The sequence below is a fragment of the Saccostrea echinata genome, unplaced genomic scaffold (assembly GCF_033153115.1).
Source record: "Saccostrea echinata isolate AGI-Se365-2 ecotype Australia unplaced genomic scaffold, CSIRO_AGI_Sech_v1 ptg000054l, whole genome shotgun sequence".
In the NCBI taxonomy this organism is placed as follows: domain Eukaryota; kingdom Metazoa; phylum Mollusca; class Bivalvia; order Ostreida; family Ostreidae; genus Saccostrea; species Saccostrea echinata.
This window is the reverse complement of record NW_026889803.1, coordinates 60,082,858-60,109,656: the sequence shown is the minus strand read 5'-3', so window position 1 is coordinate 60,109,656 and position 26,799 is coordinate 60,082,858. Positions and strand designations below refer to the sequence as shown.

Genomic DNA, 26,799 nt, shown 5'->3' with positions numbered 1-26,799 from the left:
TCTACACTGACCACTCTTTGTATTTTGGATAGACAGGCTTTAAATTTACATTCTTTATTCCAGTCATGTTAACAAGGGTGCGCACAATTTTCATAGTCCATTTGTTTTGATTTTCCAAAATTAAATATTTCTATAACAGCTGCTTTGGTAATTTTATGAGGAAATTGGACACTAGGTTCCTAAAATATAGAAGAAAAGTCAAGTCCTAAATCAAGGAAATTCGCCTATATGTTCAGAATACATAATTAATTTTTGTTATGCTTTGTGTTTCTACAATAAAATTCTATAACATATCATACTTGTCTTTTCCTTGGCTTTGTCACAGGCTCTCTTTGGGAAGTTGTGGAGATTGAGTCTTGACTATAATCTGGTATTTTTTGAGTGGTTGGACACCGTGTGGCATCTAAATCAAGTGACCCCTGCAGAAAGCCAACACATTACTTAGAAATGTGACACTTGAAATAATTACACACATATCCTCATTATTCAATAAATCAAACTACGTCATGCTTTATTTTGTAGTATTAATAAATTATATATATATATATATATATTTGCCGATGTCTTTCCTTCTATCACAATACTAATTAAATTGAAATTCAATTTTCAATGACATGCAGTTGATCACATGATCAGACTTTCTTGCATATGGAAAGCAAACTGCACGAGCCATTTGGAAAGTTCAGATTCTGACGTCAAATGACGTCATAGATACGTTATGTTGCATTTTCATAACAAAGTCTAAATAGTGTCTATTTTTCCTTGTAACACAAATAAAAAAGGAAAATATAAATATAAGAAATAAAATATCATTTTTAGAGTTTCATTGGGATATGACATGAAGTCGGTACGTGATCAAATCTACTATAACGCCCTTCGGGCGTTGTAGAATTTGAACACGTGACCGACTTCATGTCATATCCCAATGAAACTCTAAAAATGATATCTTAATTCTTAAATGTATATATATATATATATATATATATATATATATATATATATATATATATATATATATATATATATATATATATATATATATCAGTATCAGACAATTAGACCGGAGTTTAATATCCTGAAGGAAATCAACAGATAGAACAGATATATCATTTTATTAATCTACCTGTTATTCAGTGTCACTATCTGGATCAGAAAATAGGAGTTGTGAATATTCGTTATAAGTAAGTTATTGACCAACAAGTTGATGAAACAAGAATATCAACAGTCTCGTTTAAAGTCATCATTTCGTAAGTTCTATGGTCGATACAATGGCCTTGTCAGCAAATACAATCTATCATTAAATCAAATGCTGACTGATTTTTTTCATACTATTTGTTAGGCCATTATTTACACACTGAATTGTCGACAGATTTTTTCGTTATTTCCCAATCATGACAAGGAGCACACGACGGGTGTGACCGGTTGGCAGGGGATGCTCACTCCTCCATGGCACCTGATCCCACCTCTGATATCTTAGAGGTCCGTGTTTGCAATGCTCCTATTTTGTAATGTTTAATGGACTTTTGAGCGGCTTTTTCTACCTGGCATCTACCGCTTCCTTAGAAGATCGGTAGTCGCTACATTTTGAATTGTTCACCAAACCGATGTCCAATATCCAGCAGTTTTTTTACCTCTTAGATCATTTTGCTAATTGTTTTGCATTAGCTGATATTACTTACATTCCCTTATTTTCCTAAATAACACCGGACTGGCAAACTGTGATGACACTGGAATGGCAAGGGACACTGTATCGTTGACTGAGGTACTTTATTCTGCATCCTTGAGAATATTTAGGACAACAGGTTTGAATAGTGCTTAACGCCGAGTTGGCAATATTTCAGCCACTGGAAGAACGTTATAGGGTCAAGTGATCGGAAGGCGGACGCGATCTGAAGTCGGACATTTTTCTGTCCGTTTTATTCCTTATTCCCAATTTATTTTCCTTTTAACCTTTATTTTAAATCATAAAAAAGTTTTCATTTGTCTAGAGTTATCGCTCTAAACTATTTGGTTTTCGGTCCTCACATGACCTACAGAATGTTACACTGTGGAAACATTTGAAGAATTATTTGGCTTGCAATTAAGTAACTTAAAAAAATCATTCAAGTAGAAAATCATTGAAGACAGTGATGTAAAAGGTGAGGATAACAAACAGTGATCAATCTCATTAATCCAGTAAAAAAAATTGGAAAAAGTGAAGATTAAAAACAGTGAACGATATCAAAAGCCTACAAACGATACAAATAAAGCACGAACCCTGGAAATTCCAGATCAGGTCGACAGGTGCTTTGGAGGAGTAAGCACACTCGCCGTGAGCCCTTTGCAGAAGGAATTGTTAATAGGTCTAAAACATGGACCCCTGGAAACACCAGAGGTGAGATGAGATGCTACGGAGGAGTAAGCATCCCCTGTTGACCAGTCACACCCGCCGTGAGCCCTTTGTATTGATCAGGTAGACGAAGTACTTCGTAGTGAAATTAGTATAAAAGCTATAACCTAATAATGGTAACAAACAACATGTCAGAAAAAATACGCCTAACGTTAGGTTTTATTTGTTTGTATGTTGTTTAACGTCCTTCTCGAGAATTTTTCACTCATATGGAGACGCCACTTGCCGGTGGAGAGCTGCAAATTTTGTCCTATACTCGGCACTTACGGCCATTGAGCAGTGAGGATCTTTTTCGTGCCAGAACCTACTGCGACACGGGACCTCGGTTTATACGGTCTCATCCGAAGGACCGGCTAACGCTAGGTTCGTTTACAAACGAGATTATTATAACGACCAAAGAATTTGCGAAAAGCTTACTTTAAACGGGGTTATTGAAATACTTGTAACATCAACTTGTTTGTCAGAAGCTTGCATCGGTTTAAAAATTGATTGTACTCAAACCATGCTCCTGCATATTAAATCAGTTGGGAGACATAAGCACCATATGCAGGTGATGTTGGAATATTACTACATAAATAAGGGATATTGACGATGCAAAAGTTATTGTTTGGCCATTATCATCTATAGTTAGTAAGACAACAAATATGATACAGATGTGCGAGTCTCTGTGGTATTTTTTTTCCGGGTTCAAATAAAACAGAGTACAAATACGTACGGCCAATGTTCCAAGACATTAAATAAAAGAAATTTATAGATTTTGAGAATTTTCTTCTAAACATTCCTCCACCACAAGAAATAGTCCCCATTAAATTTTATTCCCTGTCGAATTTTTGAGCAGTTCTTAATTAAATTGAATATTATCGAATTCAATCATTTATAAAAATTAAATTGTTATGTATAATTTTGATATGAGAGGTTCTTGATAAACTTTTTTTCAAAAGCTGACGAGTGACACACCATAATATATTTACCTTGTGACAGACTGACAGTTAATGTTGGGTAGTTATATTATTAAAAACCTTAAGTTTATATACACTTTTTAATTAATGCACATCGGACGGTGAAAGGTTAGTCTTAAATGTGGCATCGCATTGTTAGTCACATTTCAACTCAAACAAAGAAAACAAAGAAAAAATTAACATAAGGCTTTTATATGTTGTTTTAAAATATGCAGGTTTAAATCTTAGTCGCCTATTTGGTTTGTCCGCCATTATTATATTAATGAATTCGAGGAACTTTCACACAACAATATGCTTGACCAATGTGCATGCTCATGATTTCAGTTACAAATGCTTCAGATCTAGTACGTTAGTTGCGCTCACTTTCACTACTTTAATTGTTTGCATGATTATTATAAACAGATAGTCCTATGCAAGAATTTATATCCCCTGGGTCAAGATCGTGGGTTGGGCTAAGCAATCATTAGTGAATCTGTTATAAAATGTTCTCTTTCTTCTTCACCCCTAAGTTTCTAAGAGTCAAAATGCATAATTGATAATGATAACTGGGTCATCGTAATTAAAAATGTTGTCACTTGAGAGACAAACGTTCCATGCAGGTGTGGATTGAGTATCGGAATCTTGAGTACTCATTTAAAAAAAAACACAAGTGCGTTAGAGTAGAACCATTAAATTGGGGATGGGGGCAGATTTTGGAAATTAATAATCTGTCCTACACTCGGTAGAAATGATAATCTGACCCCTCTCCAGGGTTAGAGTTTTCGGGTTTGCACAGATTTTTCCTTTATCCTTTCTTCTTCTTTTTTTTTTTTTTTACTTTTCATCTTTTCTCGGGAAGGAAATAAATAACCTGTCTCTGTCATTCATGAAATAAGAATCTTCTGGTCGGCCTCTTACGAGTCTTGTTTTTATGCTTCTCTCTGTCCATATCATTGCTATTATTTGGTTTGTTAAAGTATATCTGAGTGTATTGATAATTCATTTGACATTAGTGCTTCGTAGCGTACATTTCAGAATAAACTTAGTCTGCGATCAAAGGAAAGAAACAATGATAGGCATTGAGGTTGATCTGTAACCTTTCTTAACTGTAATATTCATGTGGTGAATTAAAAACTTTAAATGACGATTGAGCTGAGAGGACATTGACATATATGTCGCTTCAGATTGTTAACATGATTAATTTATTACTCATTAACATGTTTTTTTTAAATTACCTTCAATTAATTCTTGGTGCAGTGCAAAAATGCAATTCAGTTGTTTTGTGTTTGACATAGCATGGGTGCTCTTGTTGATACAGTGAAAACAAATATGTAATTATACTTAAATCATTTTTTTATGGCGCGAGATCAAAGATCGAGGATATACAGTTACGTCCTGTCTGACAAACCTGTCATTCTATTCACAAACTAATTAACTTCCCTTATAACTTTTTAACAAAAAATTTTACATTTTATTTTTGGTATTATTGTAGAAATATATCACAAATTATATATTTTTACATCAATGTCTTAAGTTTAACTCTTTATGTGAACAAAAAACGTTACTCACATTTAAATGGATCATGTTCGATCAAGCACATATTTCGGAAGAACATTCTATAAATACTTAAGGGCAATTCAATGATAGAAATAGTAAATAATTTGAAATTACTTTCATGGTTTTAACCTTTATAATATTCCTGCTTTAAAAGTTGGGGGTATATATACATGAATCATCTTGTCCGCCTGTTCATGCAATGAATCGTGTCCGGGCTATAATTGTGTAGTAAGGAGATTCGAACCTGAGCTTTTGAACAGATTTTTATCTGGAACTCTATTTTTAAGGAAGAGCAGGACCTTGATTGATATGAATTTCAAAACTTTGAAATATTTTCATATAAGATGATAAAGCACAAGAAATTGTTCAAAAAGTATACAACTACTGGTGATTTTAATAATGTTTAAGCATCTTTATTAATAGGGATTATGACGTGGTCAATTGTGTCATGTGTCCTGTATCCCCTTTGAATTCTTCATCATATTTATTTCTTACAACAGAGTTAGTGTCTTCAATATTTCAATTAAACTACTTGCATTTTCTTTTTGAAGTATAATCGATACTGTTATACTGGATTCCTATTCCATACAGGGCTATTTTCTGCATTTTATTTTTGCTGGTCCCGGATTATGTTTTAAATAAATCATTATGAATTCTATGTTCACATTGTGACAAATAGCAAATATATTGTGAAAATCAAGAAAACCGTAGCGCCAATTGTAGCTTCAAATTAACACTTTTTTGGTAATTTCTACAAATTTACATCATAGACTCCCATATTTAAGTTTCTTTTCTGAATATATCAGATAGCTTAGACCATTCTGCTTAAATCTGTTAAATCTTGAGATTTTTGAAAAATATATATATATTGCTTGATAAATGAAATGACATTTTGAGAGTGCAGAAAAGTCAATTGATTGATTATGCAAAGTATTTTGAAATTTTTTATCTTTGTCACAATTTTATTGTGTCTATTATAAAGAGAATAACTGTATTTGGGTCCAGGATTTACTTCGATAAAAAAAAATGGAGGAAACACTTCGAAAAAAATTGATGTATAATAGCAATTGCAGTGTAAAAGGGCTATATCAAATGTATCGTAGCGCCTAAAGAAGACTTTTTGATATCATAGATAGCAGCTTCGATGAAAATGGAAATCGGAAATATTCCTATCTTGTGATTGGTCATCTACAAAATTACTTTGTTAAAAATTAATCTTATCCTACACACAAGTACTCTAAAGTTGATATAAAAAGGACACTAGAGTTCCTCATTGACAACATTTATGAAGTCTTCGGAGACCAGGTCTTCCAACAAACTTTTGGAATTGCGATGGGCACTAATTGCGCCGCAGGTAGGTTAAAGCTTCCCGTAGAATATCACAATGCACTCTGTGCCTTCACATCTCTGAACTACCAAAATATGACGTCATAATGGAAAATGACGTCAAGTCACTGCAAACTTGAGGTGTTTTGACGGGGAGAGTGTCATGAACTTTACACTTTATTTCAAAATGCATGTAAAATGCTAGTTAGCTATTGCAAAATTCACGGGTCGTTAAAGTTTTTTTCAGTCTTATATGTCCGAATATTTTAAAAATACACCGCTTACCTACCCTTTATTGAAATTCAGCATGTTCAAAATGTTTATGAAAAATATACTTTTGAAATGTACTCTGTTTTATACCCGTGGCTGGAGGTAGAATTTGTTTTGTGTGTATAAAAGAGTCTGGCGCAGGTGATTAATGAGGATTAATCTGAGAATTTTTGTGGAAATCTGTAAGAAGAGGTTGTTTTCTAACTGAATCTTGCTTGGGAAAAATGTGTGTTGGCTTTGTTTTAATACAGATTACGATATTGTGTGGAAAATATCCTCAAATTTTTAGGTAAGTTGAATTATTTTGTAACTAAGTAATACTATGACTTTTCCCAAGCACATTTCGGATACACAAGGATACGATGAGTTTATTTATATAACAAAATGTTAATAATTATTGTGTTAATCAGCTGCGCCGAAGAGATTTATATGACAAACTTCAAAAAATTATAAATGACCGTCACGTGATCAACAAAGTAATGTGATATCATAACAAATATGTTAATATATAGCAAGGAAACCCTCTATATAAAGTTGAATTACTAAAGTTCAGTGCTTATAAATTAAAACCAAAACCGACCTCGCAATGACATATTATGTTTTGAGCGCATTTTAAAGCTTTGGGAAGCCTTAACATAGCTGCGGCTCTTTTGTTAGCCGACATGGTTTTATATTCCTGTACAGAATTTATTCAAAAATCTTCTACATGAGAAGAAGAAAACACATGCTGTGGCCTTCAACTCCATTAAACAATAGTCAATGTTTTGTAGATGAATATGGAATTTATTTAACGAGTGGGACAGGATTTTTTGATATTTTCACGAGTGCGAAGCACGGGTGAAAATATCAATGTTATAATTAGTTCTATTCATATGGCAATTCGATATATCCCAGTGAACGTAAAATAAAAGACACCACAGAGTCTGTCAAATCTGTTTCATATTTGGTTGTTTTACTGACTAAAGACGACAAAGGTCAACAAACAACTAAATTAAATGACAAATGAGATGGCTTCAACTTTTCCATCGTCAACGTACCTTTTGAGTAGTAATATCCACTTATCGTCTGAGTATGGTGTTTACACCTCCCAACTTATTCGGTACTCAAAGTACTCCGAGTACGATCGATTTTTAAACCGAGGCAGGCTACTGACAGATAAGTTCATGTTACAGGGATTTCAACAGCCTCGTTTAAAGTCAGTATTTCGTAAATTTTATTGTCGGTATAATGACTTTGTTATCAAATATAACCTATCATTGGGTCCTTTTTTGACTGACTTGTTTCATATCAATTGTTAGGCCTTTGTTTTTATACTGAATTTGACTACGGAATGTTTAAACAAGCTCAAACATGACGTATTTTCTACCCGAGTGTAACTGAGAAAAATTCTTTTGATATGAGCATTTGTCACCAAATAATCACCTTAACTCACGTGGTATGACAAAATTGTTACGTAAAATTTGCATTAATACCTTATTCTGTGTCTTCTATAAAATCTTATCGTAAATTGTATTGAATGTCCAAACCTTCCTTGAGAAAAGGGGTTAAAAATGACGCCAAAAGGGGGGTTTGTCTTTTTTCAACATTCTATCAAGTTTCACCCCCTGGTGAAATGGGCATAGACCTAGAAAATGTTTAAATATGTTGAAGAGAAACAAAACTTATCCAGAGTATCTGTTATTTAATGCCAAAACAGATTCAGAGAGAGGAGAGACGCACATTTAATTAATGTCGATTTGTAGTCCATATAAGAAATGTCAGTCACATCAAAAAGTGACGTTGACCATGTGCATGTGGTAGACATTGAACTCCGAAAAGCAAGTTATGCTTGCATAATCAAGTGAAGATTTTTACTATGTATAGATCCATTTACAATAGTATATGCACTGAAATCAGCTGTTCATGACATTGTAAAGTCATATAAACAATACGGGTTTAAGTCTTCACTTAACTCTAGGGAATCTCATCAATATTAGTTTATTGAGGCAGAGGGAGCGGACATTGAGAAACAATGACGTTGTCGGACGACATGAAACAACTTTTCATACAAAGTTGTTTCCACACATTATTTCCACACTGAATTGTCTGCAGATTTTTCTATTTACCCGATCATGACAAGGTGCATACGGCGATTGTGACCGGTCCATAGCTGCAGAACTGTATCGTTATGGTTTCATATTTTAGTCTGTGACAAAGACTAATATAAAAACCATAACGCTACAATTCTGAGGCTAGGTCGACAGGGGATGCTTACTCTTCTATGGTACCTCATCCTACTCCTGGTGCTTTTAAAGATCCCTGTTTGCTCTGCTCCAAACATGTATTGCAAGCTTGATTTCTGTTCATTATCTTACTTGATGTTATGAAACATGACAGACAAATTACGACCCCATGATAGGTTGTATTTACAAACAAGGTCATTATAACAACCGTATAATTTTGCAAATACCCTACACTGAACGGGGTTGTTGGAATTCATTGTTACATCAACTTGTTTGTCAGAAGCTTGGTATGTTTAAATATTGAATGTATTCAGAGCATGGTCTTGAGTATCGAATAGGGAGGCTTAAACACCATATGCAGGTGGTGTTGAAAGATTGCTTTTTAAATAAGGAAAATTTGTCATACAGTTTAGTTATAATTTAGTCATCATGGTCTCTAGTTAGTAAAACATCCAAAATGAAACAGATGTGGCAGACTCTGTGGTGTCTTTTATTTCAAGTTCACTTGGAATAAATCGAGTCGCCATTAAATGAAATAACTATTGTTGATTGATAAAACTTCGTCGATGTACATAAATGTCGCGTCGAAGGCAACAAGTTTCCTTGTCATGAAAAAGTTTTTGAATAAATTCTGCTTCAAAGGAATATAAAAACAGGTCGGCTAATAAAGAGAATAATGAATGTCCATCAAAATTTCAACAGACCTGGTCTCCAAAGACTACATAGATATTGTCGATGATGAACTCCAGCATCTTTACTAAATAATGTTGTAGTTGACCGATCAAAAGATATGAAAATTTACGAGTTCCAGTCTTATAGAGGAAGCAGTTGCCTATGATATAAAAAAACCCTGCTCTTTATATTATCGTGAGGAAAGGTTGTATAAAGGATACAAAATTTATATGATTTGATGCTTATTTTAATCCGTATAAAATTGATGACAAGTTTTGAGATTTTAGATGTTCCAAAAGAGATTTTTAAAATCAATATTTGATTTACACCACTTCTTGAATGTTTTATATAACAATATGTCTGAGCTTTATCCTTCACATTAGTTAATATTTTTTTGCTTGATTGAACATTTATTTGACCCTGCAGTATATCTTTGTTTGTAAGGATTTTTTATGAAGTTAAGAAATTAAGAATAGATACATTATATCAAACTCACTTTCATTAACTGTAATGTTAATTGAATTTATATAAAACTAAAAGATATAATAATATTATCTAAAACATCACGTAAAATCAAGGCAATTCGGTCAGCCAATTTCCTTATAAATTAAATGATTTATCCAGTTTGTCTATAGTTTTGATCTGATTTCAGTTGTCTAAAAAGACTTGATACATAAATAGACTAAACTTAACTACATATTTTTATGTATCTTTTTTTTATTTTGATGAATTGTGTTGTCTTCGTTACTTAAAATAAAAATTTCTTTGAAATTCTTTCAAAACGCGAATTCTACTACAGTTTTCCCCTGATTTCTATCAGAGATACATAATGCTAATGACAGTAATGACCAGTTTCTGATAACGTCAACAATTTGCAAATTCTATGGTCGATACAATGACCTAGTCAGCAATTGCAATCTATCATTAAGTCGAATACTGAATGACTTTTTTCATACAAATTATTAGGTCATTATTTACACACTGAATTGTCTACGGATTTTTCCGTTTTTCCGATCATGACAAGAAGCACACGGCGGGTGTAGCCGGTCGACAGGTTATGTTTAATCCCCCATGACACCTGATCCCACCTCTGATAACTTAAGAGGTCAATGTTTGCGCTGCTCACAATTTGTATTGTTTCAGTGACTTTTGAGCTTGGTTTGTTTGTTTGTTTATTGTTTAACGTCCCTCTCGAGAATTTTTCAATCCTGGAGACGCCACCACTTGCCGGTGGAGAGCTACAAATTTTGACCTATACTCGGCACTCAGGGCCATTGAGCAGTGAGGGATCTTTTTTGTGCCAGCATCTACTGCGACACGGGACCTCAGTTTATACAGCCTCATCCGAAGGACCGGTCTCAACGTCCCACAGTGGGATTCCAATCCGTGACGTAAGGATCAACTCCTTACTCCGCGACTCTAGAGCGAACGCTCTAACCACTGCTGTTCGTTACCTCTATATTACATCAATGAATATTTGACACAATTATTTAAAATAATGAATAAAAATCATTTCAATTGTCGCTTTAATACAAAGACAAATTGAATGTAACTTCAAATCCTTTATATTTTTAAAATCATTTGTCAAACTTCCAATCGTACCATTCTCCAGCCATTTTGGCTTCTTTAGTACACCTTTCAACACACACCCCCTACTTATAGCAGCCAAGTGTACTCTGAATGCTGTACAGTAAAAATTTATCCTGATTAAGAAAGCCATACACGATGTAACCATTGTAAGTCAAACCCGCACTAAGATTCATCTTCGTTGAATTTGTTGATAGGGTTTTGATTCAGATATACAATTTTGCGATGTTCTCAAAATCATGATAGTATTTTTTCACAACGCTACTCCTCCTATATTTTAGACTGAATTCAGTCAAACCTGGTACACAAGTGAACTGAACCAAGAATCATTATTCTGAAAGTATCGGTATTGCCGATATTGGTATAGCTACTAGTAAGTTTCAAGTTCAGGTGCTGTATTTTAGCTCTACCGGTCAGAGATCAGAAGAGCTTATGCGATAGTAAGGTGTCTGTCTGTCATGTAAACAATTTTTCAAAATGCTACTCTTCATACAGTATTGGTCTGATTTCAATATAACTTGGCACACAAGTAGACTACACTAAGATACATAATTCTATATATCGGTTTTGATTTCGATGAACGGTGTTGCCATGGTTATTAAAAAATAAAAATTTCTGTGAAATACTTTCAAAACGCTACTCCTCCTACAGTTTTGGTTTGATTGCAATATAACTTGGCACACAAGTAGATTACACTGAGATACATAATTCTGTGTATCCATTTTTGATTTCGGTGAAGTGTTGCCATGGTTACAAAAAAATGAAATTTTTTTGATATAATTTCAAAACATTACTTCGCCTACAGTTTGGTCTGATTTTAATATAACGTGGCATGCAAGTAGACTACACTGAGTTACATAATTGTCTTTATTGTTTTTTGATTTTGATGAATGATGTTGCCATGGTAACTAAAATCGAAATTTCTCTAAAATTCTTTTAAAAGGCTACTCCTTCTACAGTTTTAGTCTGATTGCAATTCATCTTGCCACAAAGAGAGAGTAAAACAACGATTATTAGTCATTTATTGCTGTTGCAAAGTTTCAAGTCAAAGTGCTTCTTTTGTCTTCCTTTGTTATAAGTATAAACCAGTAGAGCTACAGTCTCGATAGAGACTTCTGGTTTCTTTCTTTATCAGTACTCACCATAGAGTTATTATAGTCTTGTGAGAGACGTCTGGTTTTCTCTTAACACTGTAAATATTTTTTAGCTCTTTAGATGCAACATGTGTTTTATCGGCCATTGAGTTTTTCATTTACGTAGTAACATTATAATTATATAAGAAGTGTACATGATTATCACACACAAGGGAAACATTATAAGGTTTTTCTAGTCCACTTCAAAATCATATTTCTCTAGGATGAACAGTGAAAAATAAAGCAGTTTTCAAAATCCTTTGAAATTGTTCACAGTTTTTAAATTCCTATGCCTGTCGGTGTTTGACATCTTAATGCACATTTTTACACCTTATTCTGATCAAAATGCATTGATGCATCCTTTTTTTGGCCAATAAAACGTCGATAATTATCAGAAACACCTGTTGATAAATACGCAGCATGCATTATTGCGTTTGTTACTCATAGACGCCATTCATCTTTGTTCAATCTTCTGAAATGCCCGAGGACATATATTCATATTAAATTATACATGTAACTTACAAATTAATGAAGATGTACACTTTTTATATATGTAACTTCCTTCATTAGCGATTGACAGCTGTGGAGGACATGACGGTATTCTATTCGATTTTTAATAACAAATGATCTTTCAATGCCTGCAAGGAAAGAATCTTAATATAAAATTATTCATAAATTTACAAGGGAAAACAAAGACGAAATCAGTACTTTTGATTAGTGGATGTAAAATTATATTAGATCTATGCTCTAACGTCAAAAAGCGCGTTTGATACATGCATAAAATAACTGATATGTGAATCAACAATTTATATAAAACCATATGTCAATTTTAAATATTTTGAATATTTCCAAAAACCAAAATGAATTAAAATTATCATACCTACACTGGATTCCTAAACTTCTTAAAATCGTTACAAACAAAGATACATAGCGGGTTCCGGTAAATGTTCTACCAAGCCTCTTACTTTATTCCTCACTAAAATATTTACAGCAATGAAGGAGACACTTCGGGAGTCCTGTACAACAATATATATCGAGAAGTGGTCTAAATCAGATGTGGATACTTAAAATCTCCAAGGAACTTTTAGAAAATTTGAAATCACAAAATCTTACCAAAAACAATAACTCTATATGCATCCATTTCCCACATTAATTAAAGTCCAGGCTTTTTGACAACATAACCAACTGCTTTTTCAATAAAAATGGAACTCGTAAATTTACTTGTCATTGGTCATTTGCAAAATAATCTTGTTAAAAACATTCTTATTTTACACACAGGTACTCTTGAGTAGATATTAAAAAGAATGCAGATTGACATTACTGTATGTATAAAATTTGTTGCATATTTATTATTTTATTTGAATGTATATGAAAAAATAGCCAATAAATATAGAAGATATTAAAAAGATGATTGAGTTTCTGACTGACAACATCGACGGATACCCATAGGTGATCTCGACTTTAACTTGTCACCCATGGGCAAACTCGCCAATATATCGTATGTAATTAATAGATTTGCTGCTGCGCAGAATCGCGATGGCATATCAACAAATCAAAGTTTACATTACGTATGTTCGGCAATAACAACGCTTTTCCGTAGTTAAATGTAAATAGCATAAAATAGGATTCAGATAGCCATATTAATCCCCCTTCAAAAGTTGAATTTTGCCAGAAATCTTGTGAAACACGCCTTTTCTCTAATTATATTGTACAGCTTATGAAAGCCGTTGAGGCACGTCAGCTAAATAAAACTACATCTGACACGTTTTTATCACGTTAATTATGTTGTAGAAAGTCATTAAACTTTTACTGTGTTTACTGCGCAAGACGCTAGTACATCGACATCTTGTATGGATAAAGTGTCATGATAAGTATTTGCTTAGCACTACACCTTTACTACATTTATCTTAGAGAACAAAGGACTGCTAATGAGGTTAGAGAAAAGTCTTGTTGGAAGCTTAACAATCTTAAACAAGAGGCCCAAAGGCCACCTGAGCACTGTGGCTAGGAAAAAAGCAAAAATCATTTCAGTATTGAACAGCTTAAATGCATATAAGGGGTCCCGACCTAACCCTAAAATTAAAATTGGGGGGGGGGGGGTCATGATTTGAACAAAATAGAATCTACACAAACTAAGGATGCTTACATATTTCTTTGATTAACTGTGATTTTTTCCTACAAATTTAAACTTTCATTGTGGCCCCAACCTACCCCCGGGTTCATGATTTGAAAAAACCTGAATCTACACTACCTGAGGATGCTTCCATATAAATAAGAGCAATCATGGCTTTTTTGTTCTTAAGAAGGAGATTTTTCCTATATATTCCTATGTAAAACTTTGATCGTCCATTGTGGCCCCCACCCTACCCCCGGGGGTCATGAATTGAACAAACTCGAATGTACACCACCTGATGATGCTTCCTTATAAATATGACCAATCATGGCGTTGCTGTTCTTGAAAAGAAGATTTTTCCTATATATTCCTATGTAAAACTTTGATCGTCCATTGTGGCCCCACGCTACCCCCGGGGGTCATGATTTTATCAAACTTGAAGCTACACCACCTGAGATTGCTTCCATATAAATAGGACCAATCATAGCTTTGTTGTTCTTGAGAAGAAGATTTTTAAAGATTTTTCCTATCTATTACTATTTACAATTTGATCGTTCATCGTGGCCCCACCCTACCCCTGGGGGTCATGATTTGAACAAACTTGAATGTACACCACATGAGGATGCTTCCATATAAATAGGACCAATCATAGCTTTGTTGTTCTTGAGAAGAAGATTTTTAAAGATTTTTCCTATCTATTACTATTTACAATTTGATCGTTCATCGTGGCCCCACCCTACCCCTGGGGGTCATGATTTGAACAAACTTGAATGTACACCACATGAGGATGCTTCCATATAAATATGACCAATCATGGCTTTGCTGTTCTTGAGAAGATTTTTAGAGATTTTTCCTATATAACTTTGATCGTCCATTGTGGCCCCACCCTACCCCAGGGGGTCATGATTTGAACAAACTTGAATGTACACTACCTGACGATGATTCCACATGAGTTTCATCTTTCCTGGCCCATCGGTTCTTGAGAAGAAGAATTTTAAAAGATGCCATTAATTTTTAACTATTTTGTAATTATCTCCCCTTGGAAGAGAGCATGGCCCTTCTTTTGTACAAACTTGAATCCCCTTCACCCAAGGATACTCTGTGCCAAGTTTGGATGAAATTGGCCCGGCGGTTCTGGAGAAGAAGATGAAATTGTGAAAAGTTAACGACAACGACGACAGAAAACGGACAAATTTTGATCAAAAAAGTTCACTTGAGCCTTCGGCACAGGTGAGTTACAAAGGAGCGCCGGGCAGAATTGGACCACTATGTGGATCTAAAGAAAACGCTTTACAATCATAAGTAAAACATGACAGTTAAAAAAAACGATAATATGAATATGCCATGCAAAACTCCCCAGTTAGATTTTTAATACGGTACATTTTAAGTGCTTCAACTCAAATTTTTTTCTCCGAATTTTGCTCTTCTTGGCTTCTTTTTTGACAACACACTCAAATTGATATAAAATTGATATAAACTGTGAATCATAATCTTTTTTCAGTTACACAATAATAATCACGATATGAACTAGACCTTTGAGTTATGACATTGAATCATAACTTGAAAAACCATTTGGTCATCAATAACGTACTTAATGTGGAATTGTTCTCGTGATATTGCCCAAAAATTACTTGAAAAGGTGAAAATAACGAGCAGCGACCAATTTTATAAGTCCGACACGAAAAAGAAAATAAAAACAAATAAAAACAAAACAAAGAAACACACACACACACACACACACACACACAGAGAGAGAGAGAGAGAGAGAGAGAAACCGTGAATAGGACGAGAAAAACGGACAACTTTAAGATGTATTCTGCCGAGATAATTTGCATTTAACTTTTCAATTTCCGTTCAATTCGACGTCTTCGATGAAACAAAGAAAGAGAAAAATATGAGTCAGTAAGCACGTTTTTGAGATATAAGGCATTAAAAATGTGGCGGAAAACAAGACGTTTTGGGTTTTTTTTCATTAAGGTCAGACGATACGTTCCTCAAAAATTTGTTTTGTATCTCTTTGTAATGTTAAAAAAAATATTCAAAATCATAATTACCTTGTGATTTCTAAACTGGTTTTTGATTGTTTTATAAACAACAAAACGCTAAAATTTTGATATTGGTAATTTTAGTTACATGTATTTCCAAAAGGATTATACAGGAAACACCGTCCTTTGGGATCTTGCACAAATGCCTGGTTAAGATACCTAAATTTTTTTTGTAAGGAAACATGTTAGAGTAACAAAACTCCAATGAAAAAATCCTGGGAAAAATTATATCGTGTGCCCTTAACAATGAATCAAAAATTTCTTTCTCTGAACACTTGTGGTCTGAAATTAAACTTTTCTTTATGTTTTTGAGAAGACATTCAGATCAACGAAGAATCTAAATGTTAATAGATAATAAGGGGTTAGTGGGTAAATATATAATTATTTTGATGTATAAAACAAGAGGGTTTCCGTAAAATGACGGATACCTAAGCATAATCAGCAAAATAAATCCTTAAAATACCAGATTTCGGATCATGTGCCTAGGAGCATCCCCTGTCGACCGGTCACGAAATTCCACCCAAAAGATTTATAACGTTTGTAAAGTTATAACAACTACAAAATGCGACTTAAGACGAGATTTGAAACCCCTGTAATATTAACACATTTTTGTAGCCTTCAACTTGTAATTTAGATATATCGACTATCAATTATCAATAGTTACTTTCATTCATATGACGACTCAACAAGTAAACTCGATGTTTTACTGACTATACAATCTAATGGCCAACTAATAACTAACCTTTATGACAAACGGAATAACTTCAGCCTTTCCATCGCCAACTTCCCTTATTTATGAAGGAGCATTCCAACAATACCTGTAAATGGTTTTTATGTCTTCCAACTAATTCAATGCGCAAGATCATGCTCTGAGAAAGACCAAGTTTTAAACCGAGGAAGGTTTGCTGACAAATAAGTTCATATTACAGGGATTTCATCAACCGTTGAAAATCAGCATTTCGTAAACTCTTTGGTTGTTTTAAGGAATGTTTTTAAGTTTTGTGTGAGTTATTGGTGTGTAAATCACACAGACTTGTCACGTAGGCATATTTCGTGAAGCGCGCTAGCGCTTCATGAAAAATATGCCTATGTGTAAGTCTGTGTGATTTACACACCAATAATTCACACTAAACTTAAAAACATTCCTTATATTTACATTTTACATGTTCAAAACACCAAAAATATACTCAATGTTTAAATTATTAGCTGCCCTATATCGTGACATTTTTATTTACGTCTCTGTAGCACATTGTGACGTCACTTTAGCGCGAGTTTCTCCGTGCATATTTCTACGCGTGAGTATACACGAAAATGACTTTCAAATCAATTTCACATTTAGCTTAGTAGAAAAACACAGCAAATGTAAATATATTATGATATTGCTTGCAAATACAACCTTTTATATTGTCCGAAATGTTTCATACAAATTATTAGGTTAATGTTTAATGCGTAATGTGACTACGGAGTACTTAGTCTATCTGATACATAGGGCTCATGGAGGGTTTGACCGGACGCCAGGGGATGTCTACTCATGCAAGGCACCGGACCCCATCTCTGTTGTTCTGATGGTACAAGGATTTCAACAACCGCGTATAAAGTCAGTTTTTCTTAATTTGTACGGTCGTTATAATGACTATATTTGTAAATTAATCCTATCGTTGGGTCGTAATTTGTCTTATATGGTTCATTTGTCAGGTTATAGCATTTATACTAAATTTGACTAAGGAATACTCTGTCTGCTGATCAATACATAGTGCTCAAGGCGGGTGTGCTTAGTCGACAGGGGATGCTTTCTCCTCCTAGGCACCTGAACACCTCTTGTGTTTCCAGGGTCCGTGTTTTATCCTGTTCATGATTTACGAGATTGATCACTGTTGATTATATTCCCCTTTTATTATGTCCAAGATACAATTTTATAACAGACATCCATTCCTAAATCAAATGTCTCTTCACTTCGTGGGAAATAGAATTTTAATCTTCTGCGTGATTTGATTCTTTCATTATCATTCATCATGTCAGTATTGTTTTTAAAATCAAGACTTGGAATTGATACTCTCGATTAATATCAATAATGTAATAGCTTAAACGCAGGAATGTGTATAACGCATGTTTAAACAGCTCTTTACTGTAGTGCAAGAGTATTAAACAAATAATTGCAGCAAATAAAAACTAAACCCTGACCACAAAATTGATACTGGGGTCTCAGGTCTGTAAGCAAGATCGCCTAAATATGTCATGTATTTTAAATTTGATATAACTTTTCTGAATTCTATATTTTGTGCGGTTAATATTTGCGGTTTAAGCAGAACACTATTATAGTTAATGTCACCATAAATAAGAAAGATCTATCTTCAAAACTGAGTTCTATTAATTTCTGTTTTCATTCTACAGATTTAAATGATGGATTGCATTTGTTTCTTCGAGAACGATGCTCATGTAGTCCGTTAAATCTGTCTTGTATAAAAATGAATATTTGACGTAAATATTATCTAAATGCCAATCAAACGGTAAGATACTCAGTTATATACTGTTGATTCTCCTATCTACGTACATGTACTTTGACAACACATCATCCTGGCATAAAAATATATTCATCTACAAAACTGCAAGCTGACTCTGAGAGATATTTTTGGTTATAGATAAGGATACCTTAGAGGCAGGAGATCACTTTTATATGCACATAAGCATCGACAGTTGACCGTTACGATAATAAATCAATGCAACTGTTAATTTTGCATAAACCACAGTGTGACTTATTTCATCCCGGAATTACTTTAATTCCGTGCTTTTGTAATATTGCTAAATAAAAATCTTAAGAAAAGCCAATTTTGCCCCCGAGACAAATCCAAAACAGCTTTAAGATTCACACAGATTCATTTCGTGAAATGAATATATTTTATTATAAATATTTTTTTTCAACTTTTCATATCTGTGAGACGGCAAATAATGCTGAATGGCAAGATGTTGCTTTTTTTAAAATAAGTCTCTGCTAAGACCATACATGTAGCTCTGATTGAATTGCACTTAACATTATAGAGTTCCACATTTAAAGAATTTACAGATATTTAGTTGTCTCAATGTTCAGAGTATGTTTACCAAAAATTATCTGATTATCTAATTCATACCAAAATTGCATAGGAGAAGACGATATTACAGATTACTTAGTTTTATTTACCGGCAGTACCAAGTGTATTCTATCAAAATTTTACAGACTATTATATTTTAATAATCATGACAATGTGGGTCATCGAAATAAAATTAGAATTAGGTATCGTAGGTCAATCTACATGTTCACCAGATTTCATTACAATTGTATCAAAACTGAAGAAATTCCACACATTTTTTTAAGAATTAGAAACCATTGCAATAGAGTTTCCCAAAATCAAAAAACGATACACATACAGCTGTAATAATAAATATGGAATATCTTACTTTTGTGTACCGGAAATTTTCTATACTAATTATGTGGATTATATAGTATATGGCCATTCGAATACAAATTAAGTTTAAGTTCTCATCTCTTCTGTGATGAGATGCTCTTATGTCGATACGATATATCCTGGTGAGCTTGAGATAAAAGATACCACAGAGTCTGACACATCTGTTTCATATTTGGATATTTTACTTGAAAAAGACGTTAATGGTAATCTAACAACCAAGCTTTATGATAAACGTGATGACTTTAACTTTTCAATCGCCAACTTCCCTTACTTGTGCAGCAATATACCTTCATCACCTACATACGGAGTATATATCTCTCAGTTGATTCCATACGCAAGAGCATGCTCTACGTATTACAATTTCTAAAACGAGGTAAATTATTGACAAACAAGAATATCAGCTGTCTCGTTTAAAGTCATCATTTCGTAAGTTCTATGGTCGATACAACGACCTTGTCAGCAAATACAATTTATCATTGAGTCAAATGCTGACTGACGTTTTTCATATAAATTGTTAGGCCATTATTTACACACTGAATTGTCGACGGATTTTTCCGTTATTTCCCGATCATTTGTTCTGTTTTATTTTTATTTGTGATGTTCATATCTTACACACTCCTATTTTGGGGAGTACCTATTGTACACCTTTTAAATAAAATCATGAATTAATATTAATTAAAATGGTGATAAATGAAAATAAAATTGAAACATAGGAATAACAGTCAAGACTTAGTTTATGGAAAGTTTTTAAAATATTTAACTCATAATTCCTGTTAATGTTATCATTAAGGAATTATTCTATCAAAGTACTACATAGTCTAATTTTCCCAAGTGTTCTCTCCAACACAATGCTTTTGTGATCGGTATCAGGTTGGGTTACTATTTATATCCTTAGCCTAAGAGCTCCTGTGATAGAAACACACGTAACATACTAATTACTGACCGTGAAATGACCTTGCTTGTTCGTTAATTTCAGTAAAAGTGTTTTCATAATCTTTAAAATATTGTAAGTAAAGAAAGAAATGGTGAAGTGAAGTAATTGTATCATGGTATTAAATGTTCAAGTTCTGTCGATTTTTATAAAAGTTTTTTTTTTTATGTTTTATAAATTCGAACAGTAAAAAACTTAACGGTGAAAAAAAAACCCCTAAAACATGCCTATAATACATTTTTCATTTTTTTAAACTCTCTTATTATATGATGACTAAATTTGTGAAGGTCTAGATTTGATACAATGATTCTTGACAACATGAGCATTTAATTTTTTGGAATAGTTGTAGCAAACAAACAAAAAATTGTATAGGTGTCGGATTGGACAGTTTTCACTGTAATAATATGTTAAGAACGTTAACATATATAAAAATAGCTCCACTGACAAATTACATTCCTTGTTTTTGCACTTAAGAAATTAAATAGATTTTGTATAGGTGATTTTGGCTTATAGATACATCACCATAACCTAAACAAACACAAAAAGTCAACGACCATCCTAAGTTGACGAAAAACAAGTTTTGACGTCTTTTATTTAAATTGGTGATTTGATGCCTTACACTGGACGATTTATTTCGATATTCGTTACCAATGGCATTCCCATTTCAATAACTGTAAGAAAGTATAATAACTGAAGTCTGTGTTGAGACTTTAGCTTGATTGGTTTATAATTATGATTTCGTCTTTGAATTATGCATGTTTGACTAGTCTTTCCGTCTACAAATTCTTGAAATCGGACCAAAAACTGTAGAAGGAGTAGGATTTGAAAATTGTTTGCAGACAAACAGATAGACGGACAACGTTAACTTTGCAAGGCATAGGCTCTGCTGGACTTTGACTATAAACAGTCAAACTCTTAGAGGCAATATCATAAGCACTATAAAATTATTCAGTATTTTCTAAAGACTACGATGAATAGATGAATAAATCTTGCTTTATACGTATTCTAAAAGAACTGTTTGTTTGTAATGGGAATTTATTTTTTTAAGTATTAATATCTGTAGAAAATTGATCTATAAATATGCTGACATACGAAAGCTGACGTCAAAAGAAAAAAAACCATTTAATTCTTGAACGCAAGAAACAGAATATGTCCTACTTTTCCAAGATTAATTTTTATAAAAATAATTTTAAAGGGTCCAATGAAATTTATCATACTCTGAAAGTAAAAAGGAGACAGCCTATTACTGCATAAAAATTGTCTATATGTAAGTCAAGTAAAGATATGAAAAAATCAGTTACACTTTCCAAGAATTACTTCACATCAAAGAAAATACAGTCAATCAAAATTGAAAAATTACGAAATATTTATCTACATTAAATAACATTTAGAATATTAATGTTTGATTATTGATTATTAATGTTTGATTTAGGAAAAATTACGCGTTTTATGAACATTTGTTTAATTGAAGTTTATTAATAATTTGTTTAATTGATGTTATGACCGACGTATTCTATATTATTAAGTATGATTGACGTTTTCATAGGTTTTCCCAGTACATCTCGTTATAAATCATAATATTATTAAAACCTGGCTGTGATATAAATAACAATGTCTAAATTAATCTAATGTTGAATGTTAACCATAATCAACATCTAATTTATAGTCAAAAGAAATTAACATTACAATATTAGTAATGAATTCCTTTAGGAAATCCTTAATATAAAATTCAAATACAAGTAGTTTTAATCCTTTAAATGTACAATGGGCTTGAATACTGTTCGTTATCTCCATATTTCGTTACAAGATTCTATGAAAGCTACATCTTTACCTTACAAGTATTTCGGACAATTGTTTTTGGTTTTTATCAAGGGGAATTTAAATTCATATAAAAACTAGATGTTAGCAAAAATCGTTTTCTTTTTTTCCCTTCGTTTTTAAAGTTTAAAAAAACTTATTCTTTTTTCTCCTTTTTTAAAGTTGGGTACAATTGCAAAATGGAAAAGATGAATGTTTTTTTTTTATTGTCAAGTAAATATTACACATTAAAAAGGTTTTTACATGTTGTCAAAATATTCATTGCTGATTGGATCACAGAATTTAATTAATAAGCAATTTTGTGAATTTATTATGCATTTCACTTTTTTTCATATTTTCCCTAAATATTCAAAACAAAATATTCTAACTAATAATATTTAAGTACCGATGGGATGAAAAAAAATTAGGTTTTTGACGCCAATCTCTGTCTATTCTACCAAATCTTTTTGTAAGTCGTCAGAATTATGAATAATAATAATGATATTTACAAATCGCATGAAGTCCTTTTGGTACAGTTAGGAGTTTTGACAAACTTGACGATCCTTATCAGCTTTGTGGTTAAAAAGGCATATTAATTAAACACAAACACTTTTAACATGATATAATGATGCACTTTTTTGTAAGATTTACTCGATCTGTAATTCGACATTATAATAGTACATGCAAATTTATTTGAAAAAAATTCTTGCTTAACTTTAAGTTCATTTATAAAAATTTATTCAATTATTTGTTTTTAATCAAATTCATTTTTCTTGAAGCACTGCGACCCCCCCCCCCCCTTAAAATACGAAGATACAAAGGGAGAACGAATGACTTCTAAAAGTGAGGGAAGTGGCTTATTTTCTTATGGGTTAAGAAAGTAAATAGAATTGTAAAACTTGGCAGAAAAAAAAATTGAAATTGGTTTGTTTCATGTTTAAAGAGCAATTATTTTATTGCAAAACATTCCAATATTTTGGATTGTTTGATTAGTTTTAAGATATAAACACAGACAAAGAAGCTTTACTCTTGTTCAATCCAGAATATTCTATAAAATCAACATACACGTCACTAGATGTGATGTCTATGCCGCACAAACAAGAATACACTGACGACTTTATACCTTTGGCTTGTCCCTGAACACAGAAATGATTGACAAAAAGTTTATCATTAGCAGTTATTATGTGGGTAATTAGTGTTTATGATGTCACAAAAATATGATTTTCTGCGTTTTCAGAAATTGAACATGATTAAATATTAGGCAGTTTTATTTGATACAAACATTGGTAGGAGGGAAAGTGTGAGTATTTGTCGAGGAACAGACATGAAATAAAAGAAGACAGCATTCATTTCCTCAAGGACAGGGAGGTATTATTATATCAATATTAATGAATAATATGCACAGTTAGTTAATTCCAATCACATAAAAATACATACAAATGATATCTGTATTCATACTACATGTACTTAAACTTAATATGATATTTGTAACTACAAACAGATAAATATTGGCACTTAGATTGTATTCCTTTTATGGGAGAGAATTTATGTCCTTAGTCATTTCTGTTAAGTCAGCAGAGGCAAAATCCCTCTCTAGGAATTGTATAAGTACGTATAAATATATATGTATTTGTAATTTAATATCTTTTCAATATTGTTTATTTCTTTTATCAGATTTATATAGATTTTCATCATTGGCGGATCCAGACATTTCAGAACGGGGTGGTACAGTTCAAGGATGGATCAAAACCAAATTTTTGACACCCCCTAACAAAAAATTGTTTGTGAAACACTGGTGCCCCCGTATGGTAGCTTTTAGTCAAGGCTAAAGGTTTAAAGTGTAGGTCAAACTCCAAAGTCAAAAGTTAAATATGTTGGTACCCCAAAAACGTTTTGTCACAAGGAATAATACACATGTGAAATATGGTACAGTAGCTTTATTGTCAACCATTCAGAAAATGGCCGGGATTACAGTTTTCAAAAGTATGTCATACTGCAAAGCTAATGTCATGAGGTAAAAAAAAAAATAATGGTACCAAAGGAAATGGATTGTCACAGGGAATATAAAAGTGAAATACAAAAACCTTAGGACTAAGCTTTCAAAAGTTATAGGCAAGATTAATTTTATTTCAAATGTAGGTCAAACTCAATGGTCAATGTCATGATATAAAAAAATGTTGATACCTAAAGATCTTGTCACAAGGAATGCATATGTGAAGAAAGTCCTCGCACCCAAAGTTCAAAAGGTATGGTCAAGGTTTAAGTTTTTTTCAAAACTAGGTCTGATTCAAAGATCAAGTTCAAAAAGTCGAAAATGTTGGTACCCAAAGAAAGGTCTGGGCAATGGAGTACAATATACAGTGTAAAATATAAAAGCCCTAGCTCCTATCTAATTTAAAAGTTATAACCAAGGTTAATATTTGGTAAATTGTTGCAAATGTAGGTCAGGATCCAAGGCCAAGAGGCAAATATATTGGTACCTAAAGAAAGAATGAATTTCTGTCCCAACAAATAGTGTCTAAATTGAGTGATGAAGTTTATCAAAGCAAGCAGATATTTTCTTGTGCTATAGAATGTATTATGTACATCTAATTTTTGTTGGAGGCATAGCTATAGGCCCTATCTGACGTGAAATATAGAGATAACGAACAGTAATCAAGCTCAAAAGCCAATTGAAACAATACAAATCTGGGGCAGAATAAACATGTACATCTAAAAACATCAGAGGTGAGATCGCTTCATGAATTTAGAGATTGATACTATTAGAGATTAAATTTTTATTCTATTACAAATAATAGACCTCTGTTATGTATTCAGTCTTTGAGACACGTTTTTCTTAGCTAAATCATAAAAAGATAATTCGATACCATATAACATACATGGGTATATCATATGAAATATAGGTCGTCTATAAAACGACACACAAAATCAATTTAATCTAATATAAAGTAATTTATCTAAACAAATGATAATTGGTGATAAATTTAAGTCATACTATGTGCATTTTCTAAAGATTTACATTTGAAATATGGAAAATGTGAATGCAACACAATTTACATCAATATTTTTTAAATTTCAACCTTAATTTGTATGGGTATTTTTCGCATTTCTTATTTTAATATATATATATATATATATATATATATATATATATATATATATATATATATATATATATATATATATATATAGTACCACATTTTAACCCATTGCATCCTGAAAAAAAATATAGAAACATATAAATCACGTGACTAGCCTAATCGATGTTGAAAAATAAGAACCAAAATCATATTACAGGGGAATTCAAATTAAATATTTACATTTGCTTTGTTTTTCTACTAAGCCAACTGTGAAATTGATTTGAAAACCATTTTTGTGTATACTCACGCGTAGAAATATACACGGAGAAACTCGCGCTAAAGTGACGTCACAATGAGGCTACAGAGACATTAATAAAAATATGACGATATAGGGCAGCGAGAAATTCAAACATTAAGTATATTTTTGGTGGATTTAAACATGTAAAATGTAAATATAAGGAATGTTTTAAAGTTTAGTGTGAATTATTGGTGTGTAAATCTTACAGACTTGCACGTAGGCATATTTTTCATGAAGCGCTTGCGCGCTTCATGAAATATGCCTACGTGACAAGTCTGTGTGATTTACACACCAATAACTCACATAAAACTTAAAAACATTCCTTAAATAAAAGCCTGTAGACCTGTTCACAAAAATTCTTACGATTTATTGTAAGATTTTGAGTTACGATTCTCTTAAGATAAATCTTACGTCAGTTTCACAAACGCACTCGTAAGTAAAAAAAAATATTCGTACGACAATTCTTTCGATTTTAGTCTACGTGCGAACTTACGATTTCACTTAGGACAAAAAGCTTCCCTGACAACCTACTTTCCTTTCTTTTGCACATGCGCGGTACATATTTCCGTGTTTACATCGGTGTCGTCTGTACCCCCCCCCCCCCCCAAATGGATAAATTGGCAAAGAGAAAACCGAACTGGACAAATGCAGAGATAGAGGTGCTGGTACAAGCTGTCACAGATAATATTAAGTTGGTAAAAGGAAAATTCACACCATCTATAACCAATGAAGTAAAAAATCGTTGCTGGGCCGAGATAACGTCACAGTGAGTACACAATAATACTAACTTATAAAACGGGTTGAATCACGTTGTTTTATAAAAAAAAAAAATATGATCATATACAAGAAAAAGGGCTAAAAATATCCAGTGCTACCGCCGAAGCGAATGTAAAAATTCCCTCCAATGCATATAAGTCCCGATAACGAGATTGTTTTCATACCATTTGGATACGAGTTAGGCTATATATATTCTCTTTAGAGAAATGAACAGGCTTTCGCCT

General features: G+C 32.7%; 1 protein-coding gene across 1 annotated transcript in view; it reads left to right on the top strand.

The window, feature by feature from the left end:
- The window catches only part of LOC133205066 (uncharacterized), a 36,958-nt gene that overhangs the window by 9,004 nt on the left and 1,155 nt on the right, over positions 1–26,799 (top strand). The window contains exons 2-3 of the mRNA XM_061340808.1: positions 26,275–26,564; positions 26,668–26,686. Coding sequence (XP_061196792.1) covers positions 26,275–26,564; positions 26,668–26,686 — 309 coding nt within the window. The remainder of the gene's footprint in view (positions 1–26,274; positions 26,565–26,667; positions 26,687–26,799) is intronic.